The sequence below is a fragment of the Corvus brachyrhynchos genome, unplaced genomic scaffold (genome assembly GCF_000691975.1).
Source record: "Corvus brachyrhynchos isolate BGI_N302 unplaced genomic scaffold, ASM69197v1 scaffold137, whole genome shotgun sequence".
NCBI classification, from domain to species: domain Eukaryota; kingdom Metazoa; phylum Chordata; class Aves; order Passeriformes; family Corvidae; genus Corvus; species Corvus brachyrhynchos.
Genome location: NW_008238830.1, coordinates 417542 through 430302, shown reverse-complemented (window position 1 = coordinate 430302; position 12761 = coordinate 417542). Strand labels below are relative to the sequence as shown.

The following is a 12761-nucleotide window of genomic DNA, read 5'->3' as shown; positions in this document are numbered from 1 at the left end:
GTTCTCCTGGTTTCTTCCCGTGTTTTCAGTGTGGTAGGATCCCACATTCCCCGGTGGGAGGACGGGCTGCGCGTCTTCCCCCCACCTTCCCGCCAGCTGCTCTCGTTTATTGCCCCCGGCTCTCAGAGCAAATGCATTGAATATTCATTCCTTGTCCGTCTATTCCAAGTCACTCCTGGATTTGTAAACCCCTGTCTTTCAGCCGGTTTTTTTTGTTTCTTTCCAGCCTCTTCTGTTATTCAGTGTTCATCATCTTTGTCTCTCTCCTTTGTGTGTTTTTTCTGTCGGTTTTGTGTTGGGGAAGCAGCATGCAGCAGCATCCCGGCCGCTGTGGCATTGATTTATATGATAGCGTAATGAAGTTGTCTCTCCCTTTCCCAAAAGATCTCTTCACTTTTTTGTCTAAGCACTCTTTATTAAACCATCATTCGTCTCTGTAATTTCTCAGTGTCACGAGGCCCTTGTCACTGTTTGTCTCTGCTACATCAGTACTTGCAGAGCACAGTTCCTGCTCCCTCTTTTTCAGCCCTTTCATGTTCAATGAGTATTTACCCAAGAGAAAAAACCCTCCCCTCGCCCTGTGGTGGCTCAGTGTCTGCAGACACCCGTTAAAGGACTGCAGCTGAATGTCCTCTGTGCACCCAAGCAGGTTCCTACTGGATCTCCCTCACCCACTTGCTTGCTGACATCTTAAAAAACTCTTCATGGATCTGTGAAAATGTTGCCTTCCCCCTCCCCCCCACCCCCCCCAATATAAGTTTGTTTGGGGGTTTTTTAAGTATTTGCCTTTGTTTCAATTTCTATCAGTTTGCCCAGAACTGGTGTCAAAATGTCTGCTGAAATATGCTTAAATACTCTTAAAACATGGTATTTGCCATCTTTCTAGTTATTTTGTGTTAAGGCAGTGTTGCAGAAGTGACTTGCTGCACGTATTGATTCAGTTACGGCTGAAGTGAAGGACACAGTTTATGCCAAAGGGGTTTTTGAGCCCTGGGGTGAATATTACATAATGTTGGTGGTTTGTTACTGTTTATTTTGTTGGCTTCCACAGTTCTTATGGACAGTTCCGTTTCAGAGAGGTTCTCAGCTTTGTTCTTCATAGTTTGAGATTTCTGTCCCAAGTGGCCCCCCAAATTCTGCTGTGGTCAAGAGAGATGCATGGATGTTTTTTCACTCTACCCTGCCCTTACCTTCCTTGAATGACCTTTCCATACCTTGATTTTCACCTGATCCTGCAGGTTCTGTCAGACAAGACTACTTTTCTCATGCATGTGCTTCGTTTCTCTGACTCAGGAGAGTCTGTCCTCACTGCCAGAAGATTTTCTGGCTGATGAGTAAGTCAGCGAGGCTAAGTCTGACAGCACTGGTGAAGGGAGGAGGCTGTTGCCAGTCCCTTGGCTGAACCCTGTACTGTGGAGCACCCCGGCCTGGAGCCCCAGGAGCGGCTGAGGGAGCTGGAAAGGGGCTCAGGCTGGAGCAAAGGAGGCTCAGGGGGGACCTTGTGGCTCTGCACAAGTCCCTGACAGGAGGGGGCAGCCGGGGGGGTCGGGCTGTGCTGCCAGGGAACCGGGCCAGGACGCGGGCCCTGCCTTCAACTGCCCCATTGCACTGGACACCAGGAAGTTCCCCATGGAAAGGGTGCTCAGGCCTTGGCAGGGACTGCCCAGGGAGGTTTGGAGTGCCCATCCCTGGAGGTGCCCAAGGAAGGGCTGGAGGTGGCACTGAGTGCTCTGAGCTGGGGACAGGGTGGGGATTGGGCACAGGGTGGACTCGATCCTGGAGGGCTTTTCCAAACTCAGTGATTCTGGGATTCTCTGAATACCAGTTTGAAACTTAATATGAGCAAGGTGATTGAAAAAGAACAAAAAAGTCTCAGAAACATTTCCACATCGATATTCCACAGTTAAATACGGGTTTCACAGCAGACCTGAAAGCTTCCAAGGGCTGGGACTCATGGAGGTACCATGGGTTGGTGGAGGATCCCAATTTCCATGTGCTGGTTGGTGCTGAGACTGTCAGACTCTGCAGTGAACCTTATTCCATGGGTGGTAGGGAACGGGGTTCACATGGGAGGTGATTTCAGAATTTTCTTTGTAGCAAAAAAGGAGAAGTCCTTGGTAGCCTGGGCTTGAGTGTGAGCTCTTGGAGCTCTCAGGCTTTCAGCAGAAGAGCCATTAATATAGACATAGATAAAACTTAGATCTTTCAAGCCAAAAATAGGTTAAAAATCACATCCTAGGTGTAGTTCTTAGACACTGCCCTAATGACTGGCTGTAAAGGGAGCTCAGATCTCATCCCATTGCTTCCTCAGCACTGAAGGTGTTCAGAGTGAAATGAGGAACTCTGTGTCTGAGTAGAGGTCTGTGATGGCTGATTGACCTGTGGTACAAAAGACAGAGAGTTCTTGGTAAGACAGTCTCTGGTGCCAAAGAGTTACGGTTATGGCGAGGGGAAGGAGCCTCTCCCAGGGTGTTCGGTTATGGTAATGGACCCCAGTTCTGATTCCCCAGCTGGCTCCTGGTGTTAGCCACAGCCCTGTACTCAAGCTCCAGCTGTCACATGGTCGGGGTCATTTGCCTCTGGAACCCTTCACAAGTTGCAGCAATAAACTGCTTTCTGTGGAACTCTACAGCAAGGACCCTTCTCAGCTCCTTGCCGTCGGCTTAATATTACTGAAGCCATCCCTGCGCCTGTGTGCTCATGCACGTGAGCCACAGAACCGTTGGGGACCCAGTAATAGAGGTCAGCTGAAGGCTAAGGCTGAGATGGATTCATAAAGTCCTGCTGCTTCCTCATTCTGTAGGTTGGCTCTGATGACCTTAAAGATCTGTCCCTAAAATCTGTTTATCAGAAGTAACTTTACAGTTAATGTTTAAAGCCTTATCAAGGCCCTTTTTCTTCTGTGTGTCTCAGTCTTTGCCCTGTAGTCAGGGATTATTCTGGGCAGACAATGTCAAGTCAAGTATCAGCTGAGAGCAAAAATTCAGAGGATTAAGGTGTGTTTGTCTGTGACCCAAATGAAAAGGTATTTTGTTAGAAACTTGTGTACAAATGTGTATAAAAAGTGTCTCCTTTCATCTGGTTTGGTGGTGGCACAGAAGCCATGGCACTGCTGCCCTATCAGCCCTTCCCAGCTACCAGCAGAGGTGGGATGCTGCATTTCTTGGTAGTGTTTGTCTGCTCTTCCCTGCCCTTAGATTCTGACATCTTCACTTGTTTCTGTCGTTTGTGGGCTGTGTTCTCTCTTCTCTCTGTGTCGCTTTGGGGAGGGCCATGAAAGGTGTTGCTGCTGCCTGTCATTGAGTCGTTAGGCGAGGCACAAATATGGGAGCTTGGATCTGAGGGCTTCCAGGAGCCCGCTGTGCCTCGGGGACACTTCAGTCAAGCTGGGCTGGTTGGCACTGGGCTCCAGGAGATTCCCAGCACAGAGATCCTTGGCATGGTGTCCAGCTTTCTCCATGTCACGTGGTGCGGCTCAGAGATCAGGAGTTCCCTGTGGAGCGTTGCTCTCCTGGGGGGTACTGTCAGGAAAGTCCCTTCTCCCTCGTTGTGCACTGTTGTCCTGGATGTCCTTGAGCTCTCTGGCATCTCCTGTGCTTTCAGGTGGAACCAGGTGTGCAACCACTGGGACCTGCCTCTGAAGGACATGAAAATTCCCCTCCCAAAAATGCAGTGACAAACCAGGAGAGCAGCAAACAGATACAGCAGCTGGTGAGTTGTGAACCTGGTTTGGGGGAAGGAGTGCTCTACTTTTTTATTTTTGTTGTGGGGTTCACATGTGCAATCCAGGTAGAGATTTTGGGGACTGACGTCTCTTTAGGTGCAGCTGCTCTGCAAAAGCGGGAAGCTCGGGGAATCGGTAGGAAAACACAGGCCATCTGCATGCAGAGTGTTGCTGGGTGGCAGCTGCTGGGCTGGCAGGGGAATATGTCACACTCAAAGAAGAGGGGAACATGCCAGTAGGTCTGGGCTGTGTTTGGTTTAGACATATTTGAACTGGGGACAGATGTGGATGAGGAATGTGTCCCTTGTGAATTATTCCAGCAAATTAAGACAGTTCACAGGGAGGTTTAGCAGCTCCTGTCTGTCTGAGGGGTATGAATAGCTGCAGATAAAGAGGATGTCTGTGCTCTGTTAGGTGTCACTGGAATTAGAATAGGAGCTAAAGTAGCGCAGCTGGTGTTTAAAGATGAAGATTTTAAACAACTCTGTTGTTTTGTCTCCCACACCATGTCCTCTCTGCTATCCTGTGTAGATAGGAACAGTCCACACACATGGGAGCAGAACTGTTTCCAGACTGAAGGCTTGGGGAAGAGGGGAATAGTTGTTTTATTTTTTGATTTTCCTAACTTTCAGAAAAGTCTCCCTTGGTTTCTACATTGTTTAAGCTTGTCACAAAGAGATTTTCATAAGAAAATAAAAATACCTAATACAGCCCTGAGTCTGAGAGGCTGGACTTGAATTTCATATGCATTGTAAGAGTGTGGACTTGCTGATCTACTTCTGCTTGTTTTGTGCAGGAAGTTGAACTCAAGAAAAAGCGCAAAAAATGTGAAAACCTTGAGCATGAAGTGAGGAAAAAGCATAAAAGATGCAAAGAACTAGTAAGTGTTCTTGTTGCCTACTGTTATGAGCATAATGGGAGAAGAGGAGCTGAGTTGTTTTGTGCCTCTCTTGGATCGTCTTCAGTTCATCTTAATAAGGAATCACCAGTGTTTCTGTTTATTTGAACAGTGTCACAAATTTGGGGCTCCAGCCATTAAGGCTGGGATTGTTTATTTAGCCTTTCAGCTACCTGTGGGCTGAATACAGCTACATAAATTACTGGATGAAATTCCACGACCTTTTGCTAATTTGGGGAGATACCATTTTCACAGGCACTCCAGACAGGTATGGAGATGGTAATACCACCATCCCACCGTCATTTTCTTGTGCTTCTTACTTGTTGGCTGAAATCCTGTTTAATTCCAGGGAGTTTTTGCAAGTGATAGCAGAGCATCTGGATTTCTCCCTTCTGTTTCTGCTTTGCTTTCCTTAAGAGATCACAGACTGGTTTGGGTTGAAAGGGACCTTAAAGGTCATCCAGGTCCAACCCCAGGCCCAGGGCTGGGTTCTGTTTGAGCAGTGCTGCTCACTGTTGCCTCCCACCCCTCAAGCAGCATTGCACCAGCATCCTGCACCATCAGGAAACAGGAGCAGTGGAGCTGCTCTGCAGGATAATCTGGGGGATTTAGATGGAGGGCCTTGGTGTAGTAATTCCTGCTCTTTCTGGACAGGAGATCCAGCTGCAGGAGGTGCAGAGTGAAAATGCACGACTGGCCGAAGAGAACTTGCAGCTGAATGAGAAGGCTGGGTGGGCAGGACAGGTAAAAGCAGCGTCTTTGTCAGGTTGGCAGCATTGGCTTCTGCAGAGTTACTGAGAAGAACATGCTGTTCTCACATTTCCAGCTTCAGTAATGGTCATGTGCTGATCTGGGCTTCTGTTCCCAGCTTCTTCTCTGGACAAATGTAATGCACAAGAGTTAGAAAGTCATTTGTCAGTCCCATGTGTCAATTTGCCACCCTGCATAAGGCTTCCTATGTGTTTAATAACTGCTGTAAGTGGAAATGTTTGCCTTTGCTTGCATTGCTGGTAGTCATCAGGCTATAGTGCACCCTGGAACCAAAAATTCCTTGTGATAAGTGGAGAAGGCAAAGATGATTTCAGCAGGCTGCTGAATTTTCTGTCCCATTCTCTGTGTTTAATCCTACCATTAGACATTAAAAATGCTTACAGACCTTCATGCTTTTTTTTTTTTCTTCGTTATATAGCCTGTTCCTATCCCAGTCTCTTCCTCCTTGGAAACAGGGAGGGAGATGAATCTAGGGAGGGAAGCAGTGTGCAAATAAAGTGTTACATGTTGAGGCCTGATACAAATGCTCATTTATTTGTTTTAAATGAAAACCAGAAGGAGAGGAGGTTCCTGGTTTTGGTATCATTGCTAGCAGAAAGCACAGAAATAAACCGGTCTCTGTTACTTATACAAGGAGCACCTATGGCTGCTTGTGCTTACTGAGAATCCTTTCTCTTCAGGTTGAATCTGAGAATGCTGACCTGAAACTGCAGGTTGTTTTGGTGACTAAGGAACGGGATTCAGTAATTCAGACGAATCAAGGACTCCAAACCAAGCTGGAGAATCTAGAGCAGGTGCTGAAGGTCAGTAGGATCCACATGGCTGGAAGGACTGTCCAAACACTTACTGCTGTCTTTGGATGGCACTTGTCTCTTTGCCTTTTTTGACCATTCTTTTGTCTCTGTGCTGGGAATTCCACTGGGAATTCTGCTTCTGCAGGATCCTGGAATGTGGCTTTCCAAAGTGGGCAGAGGTGCTTTGGAAAGGCTGCTTCAGGGATTTGTGTGGGAGATAAGATGGCCATCACTGATTTGAGGGTTTTCTGTGACTGTGTTGCTCTGCCTTGCGATGGGCATTTCTTACTTTGTGCAATAATGATATGAAATACAGGCCCTGGTTTGGCTTTGTGGCTGTTGGTAGGACACAGGACAGGGTTTCAGTGTGTGTGCCATGTCTTGCAGCACATGAGAAATGTGGCTGAGCGGAGGCAGCAGCTGGAAGTGGAGCACAAGGAAGCACTGCTAGTCCTGCAGGAGAAGCAGGAGGAGGTCCGGCGGTTGCAGCAGGTATGTGGGGTGTGACAGGGCCTTTTCCTCTCTGAATGGCCTCCTGCACCCTGTTTCCTTTGGAGGTGTGCATGGAGGAGGTAGGTGAGTGTTTACAGGGTAAGAGTGTCTGAGTCCAGGTGAACTCTGGTACCTGAGCAAAGTGAAGGGCTTTGCTTGTGAATGTTAGTTCTGGCCTTTCACTGCTGTGTGTCCGGAGCCCAGAGATGTTTCCAGACTATACAGTGGTTTAAATAATTAAATCATGGAATCATAAAGGTTGGAAAAGCCCTCTAAGATCATCGAGTCCCTCTGTTCCCCCAGCGCTGCAAGACAACCGCTAACCCATGTCCCCAAGTGCCACATCCACACAGCTGTTAAACCTCCCCAGGGGTGCTGACTCCACCGCTGCGCTGGGCAGTCTGCGCCAGGGACTGTGAAGAAATTTTCCCAATATTCAACCTGACCCTCCCCTTGCACAACTTGAGGCTGTTTCCCCTTGTCCCATCCCTTGTTCCCTGGGAGCAGAGCCTGACACCCTGCGTCTGGCTGCACCCTCCTGTCAGGGAGTTGTGGAGAGTCAGAAGCCCCCCTGAGCCTCCTTTTCTCCAGGCTGAGCCACTTTCCCAACTCCCTCAGCTGCTCCTCACCAGACCTGTGCTCTGGTCTACAATGGACTACCAAGGTAGGATGACAGTAGAAGTGAACTCAGGTTGGCTGCTTTCTGGTTTACTCCCTTCCTTATTTTTCTTTAGGCGCAGGCAGAGGCAAGAAGGGAACATGAGGGAGCGGTACAGCTTCTAGAGGTAAGACAGAAAGACACAAGAGGAATTAGTGGTTCCAGATTTGGTATCTTTTGTTTATAGTATCAGTTTGGATGCCTTGGGTCTTGTTGGTTCTTGTGCAAAATGCTGTAGTGTCTTGATCGGATGCAACATGTTGCTGCAGTGAAAGTAACGTTTGGGTCAAAGGTCAGGGAATTAAATCCTGGCCTGCTCAGTCCTTAGATAGGTTACTTCATTCAGATCGTGCCCAAAAACTCTTTTAGGGATGCATTAAGTAATCAAACTCAGATCTGCCTGCTCCATTTTCCAGCATCATGTGAAAGGAGAATACTTGTGCCCATGGGATTTAAAATTTCCCTTGTGTATGCGTGCTCTTTGTTTTATTAGGGAAAAGTAGGAAAACCTGAGCATAAGGAGTGGTGAAGCTTGAGGCAGCTCCCTTGTCCCATTTGCTCTGACATGCACAGGGAATGTGCTTTGCCTGGTGGCTGACAGGGTACTGGTGCAGCCTGCCAGATGTGCTGAGCACTGCTTTGGGGTTGATTGGCATCAGCTCAGTGTCTGTCAGGATGACTTTGGAGAAAACCTTGGATTCCTGGAGCTGCAAAGGCACAGCACCAAACCCTGGAACTTGATGTGGCAATTTAGTGACTGCCAGAGGGTTGGGTTGGGTGTGGTGGCAAGGGGAGCATCTTCTGCTCTCTCAGAGCTTTTCTGAGCACTGAAACACCTGAGGTGAGCAGAAGGTCTTACTGTGCACCCAGACAGTGAGATCTCCGGGGGCCATGCTCCTGTCTCCAGCGGTGACAAACAGGCAGGGATGTCAGAGTGAGCTCCCTGTGCCCACTGCTGTGCAGCTCTGTGGCTCTTGGGGGCCCAGGATTGTTGATGCAGATGGGAAGTGTCCTTGATGGAGGAAATTGCTCCCTGACTGCAAATAGCACCAGCTTTGGAGGGGGCTGGGCCACTGTCTGAGCTGTAGAGCCCAAGAGTGCTGGGCTCCTGCTAAACAGGATTGAAGTGTTGCAGGCTGGGTGAGTACTGGGGGATGTGACATCATATCTTGTCCTCTTGCCACATCCCTTTGGGGACCTCTGCTTTGGCTGCAGAGATGGGATCAGCTGATACAGGTGCTGCTCTACATCAGCTGGTGTTCAGCTGGGTTCTGAGCAGCGTTTAGGGAGAGGGAGGGTTGCTGTATTCTGTTTCAAGGCCATTGGAGCAATCTGGTCTAGTGAAAGGTGTTTCTGCCTGTGGAACAAGATGAGCTTTAAAGTCCCTTGCAGTCCAAACCATTCTGGGATTTGATGATTCTATGATGTTTGCCAAACATTTTCTGAACTAACTCAGTGAAAGGTTGGAGAAGCTCCTTAGGCTTACAGCAGACATCTCCCTGTGCAAAGGAAGAAACAGACAGTCCTCTTGTTCCGTGTTCGAGGGGCTGGTTGTGTTCTTCAGCAAGGGCCTTATCAGTTAAATATTTTTGCTTTCATGTTACTGGTACAGAGATCACAGAATCATGGAATGGTTTGGGTTCAAAGGGACTTTAAAGTTAATCCAGTTCCACCTCCTGCTATAGGCAGGGACACCTTCCATTAGACCAGGTTTCTTAGAGCCCCATTCAACCCTGAATTTTACAAAATAGACCAAAAAAAGAGGAATTGTTATTAAAAGCCAGATTAATGCAGAGCAACAGTCATTTAAATTACTTAACTATAATCATAGTCATTCCAGAACATCAGTGTATGGCATAATTTAGGGGGTTTGAGATGCCTGGGCTATGTATTATCATTTTTACATGTGCTTGAATTGCTTTTTGATGTGAGATTAATGAAGAATGAGTGTAGTCCATTTTCCTGTTGGAAGAGTTCTGTCCCATGATTGTCATAAGTGGAGTCTCCCTCCTTGGAGATGTTCAGAACTGGACAGAGCTCTCGGCAGCCATCCGTGCTCTGAGCTGAGGGCTTGGATCAGGTGATCCCAGTGTTCCGGGTGATCTCCTTCAGCCTCAGGTGTTCTGTAGTTCCAGACAAGGCAGTGACAGGGGTGAGGAGAGTATGGAATGGGGTGTGTGCAGGAAAGCCATGGAGAGAAGCACTGTCTCAGCTTAGGAGGAAAAGCTTGAGGGTTATGATCATGGGAACGAGGTAGTTCAGTGGTTCCAAAGTACATGAGACAAGATTTCAACTGCCTTTGGCACTGCATAGAAGCAAAAGGAGACAGCCTCCTTCCAGGAATCCAGTTTTGGTGGGAAATGAGGTGACCAGAGCTCAACTTTGCTTGTTTTCCCTGACCTAGGAGCAGGATGCAGGACTGAGCAGGCTGTCAGCTGCTTCAGATCCTGTCACAGCCAGGTTCTGAGCTGCGCTTTGATTCCCAGCACTCCCATGGTCTCAGACCTGGGGAAAGGTCTGGGCACAAAATATCCATTCCGTTGACTTTTGGGTGAGTGCAATGTGCTGGGAAAGGGGGCTTGAAATTCAGCAGCCACTCTAAGCATGTTGTCGTTCATCTCAAAGCACACTGTGATTTGGAGGCCCTCGAAAAGTGCCTGGTTATCTTATTCGTGCATTTGGTGTGTGGGATTTGGCTGTTGTTTGGCAAGCAGATGCTTCTGGGAATGAGATGGGAATCTCAGTATGGAGCAAGGCAGACGCTGTAAGTTGGTGAGAAAACAGTTTCATTCAGGCTGAGGGTGGGGTTGTCTTTGGCAGAGTGTTGTAGTGTAACTGCTGATGTGGTTTGATATCTCTTTTTGCTTTTCTTCTTGCTCCCAGAGTACTTTGGATTGTATGCAGGTACTGCTCTAATCCTGTCAAACAGGACATTTTCCCCTCTGTTCTGACTTTGACAGTTGCTTGATATTCTTGTTTTAACTATACTCTGGAAAAGATTGCAAGAGTGTTACTGCCAAGAAATAAATGTAATTAAAGGAACTCCCACTGCGAGTTTGATGGAGCAGCTGCTTTTCTCTTTAAGTGCCTTGCTTTCTTGACCAATTAGAATTAGGAGTTTACTTTTTTGGGCACTTCCAGATTTTTAGAATTGCCCAACTGTGCTCCTTCTCCACATTTAAGTGTCTTTTGGGAAGTACTTGCAGTCCAAGAGTGAAGTGTTTCCTTCAAACCCCAAAGGCAGTGGTGACACTGTTGCAAATGAGCGTTGTGGAGAAGAAGACGGGTCCTGCTGGCTTTGTAACTGGGTGGAAGATGGGAAGCAGAGATTGCAGATAATAGTTTTCCCAGAAGAGGTAGTAGGCAAAGAAGTTCCAGCCTGGGAGCTGTGCTAGCTGGCCTGTTCACAGGTGGTTTGGAAAGAAGGCCGGTATAGAAGTGCTGGGATTTGTAGCTGATAGAAAACTGCTTTGAAATCTTCCAGTCTGGCAGAGATCTCAGGAGGAATGGGTAATGCAGGTAACACTGACTGTGCAAAGGCACATGGAAGGAAGAGAGCAGGGGCTAAACATGCCCAGTGGTGGGCTCAGAATTCCCTGCTGGTGCGGGAGGTGCAGGGTGGAAGGTAAGGGAGTTTTTAAAAAAATGCCAGCCTCAAGTCTGGTCAAAAAAGCAGTAAGGTGTTGGGAACTCTTAGGAAAGGACTTTATTGGGATATGCCCACATCTCGTAGAAGTGGCACCCACACTGATGTAGAGTTATGGATGTTCCTTTAGTTCCTTTGGCATCAGCCATGTTTTTAGCAAGATCTTGGACTGCACATCTGTAGCAAAATGGGAATTCTCTGATCTCAAAGGGACATAGCAGAAGATATGGAGAAAGGGAACAAGGGACGTCTGAAAGGAGAGCATGAGCTGGAGAGGTGGACAGACCAGCTGAGGAGAGTGTCTTAGAGGATGGGGCTGACCTGCTGGTGGTTGGGTGTGGAGAATCAGTTCCTGAATTGGGGGTTAAACTGACCCCAGCAAGTTCTGCTCCTGCTCTTGCAGCCTCTTCTGGAAATGCAGTCCCAGTTGTGGGAGGCTTCTTTCTCCCCATTTTGGGTTGGGCATAGACACAGAAGTCTTCTCTGTGTCTGGAGCTTGATTCCTGCTCTGGTTCCCTGAACCCCCCAGCCACATCCTTGGGCCTCCTCTTCCTTATCCTCCTGCCTCCCAGCACTGCTCTGGAAACCTGCTGCTTCCCAGCTGTCTGCGATCCCCTGCAAGTAGCTGCTAGAAGTACACGTTGTGTATGATGTGGCAGTAGTACTTAAGGGATGTTTGTATGTTGTTTGGAACAACAGATTAAAAGACACCTGACTAATTAGGTGTCTTAGAATTAAACTGTGATTTATCCGGACTATTGGCTTGGCCACCAGTGTAAATGGATTTAAACTGTGGTTTATGAATTCGCAGGACAAGGTACTATTATGATGCTGTTAAACACAGTATCCTGATGCATCTGCTGGCTCATGTCTCCAGAGAAGACAGCAAATCCCCCTCTGGTCCTGCAGTCATTCTGTACCTGTCTGTTGTTGTAGGCTGTGTCCCAAGGTGGGATCAGGGATGCATGCTGGACTTGAGGAAGCCCTCCTTTGATCCAGTGCAGCTGTTCTTACTGTTTCTTTTCTCTAATAAGATGTAACGTGTAGGGGAGAAGTATTTATGTGAAAAACTCAAACTGTAAGTAAATTCAAACACTCTTAATGGCAGAGGAATCCTGTGCAATGTGACTTAGTAAACAAGGAGTTGACTCTGAGCAAGTGGATAGCACAGACACTTCTGGAAGCTCCTCCTGGCATCTGATTTCAGTTCAGAGACCGTTCTTGCCAAACTTGAGAGATTTATCCAAGCTTTCCTTAGAGCATGAGAGCCCCTTTGGACTTGTGAAGGGAACAAGTAATAAACTGAAACACCTAAAACAGATATGACACAGTGAAATAAAAATGCATGACTCTCCTAAATCCTTAGGGAGCGGCTACAAAGGTTTTCTGTTACTCTGAGACCACAGAGAGAGCTTTTTCCAGGTCAGAAATGTTATTTTTAGACCTGCTTAAAAATCCAGACTTTCTGTCTTCATGTAATATTTCAAGGCATAATTTATTTTTTGAGTTGGAAGGAGAAAAAACACTTCAAATACATTTTGTAGAATGGAAAATTTTGAAGAGTGCAGTGCAGTCATCTGTTTTGGGGCATCTTACCTGCAAAAAGCAGTGAGAGGAGGGAAAGGAGCAGTTGCAATCACTTGGGAATTGATCTACCTACAACCTGGGGGAATGTGGGGATGTGTAAAGACAGCCAGGAATCAGCAATATTTTGTAAGGGGAAGTTCTAGAGGTGGTAAGAAGAGAATATGGGAAAATACAAAAGGTTCTCTAGCAGG

At 47.4% G+C, this 12761-nt stretch overlaps 1 protein-coding gene across 1 annotated transcript in view; it reads left to right on the top strand.

Annotated features, from left to right (window-relative positions):
- Positions 1-12761, top strand: part of TSPOAP1 (TSPO associated protein 1) — a 55671-nt gene that overhangs the window by 8112 nt on the left and 34798 nt on the right. Inside the window, 7 exon segments of the mRNA XM_017738131.1 lie at positions 3604-3711; positions 4521-4604; positions 5277-5366; positions 6074-6196; positions 6575-6679; positions 7414-7464; positions 10221-10241. Coding sequence (XP_017593620.1) covers positions 3604-3711; positions 4521-4604; positions 5277-5366; positions 6074-6196; positions 6575-6679; positions 7414-7464; positions 10221-10241 — 582 coding nt within the window.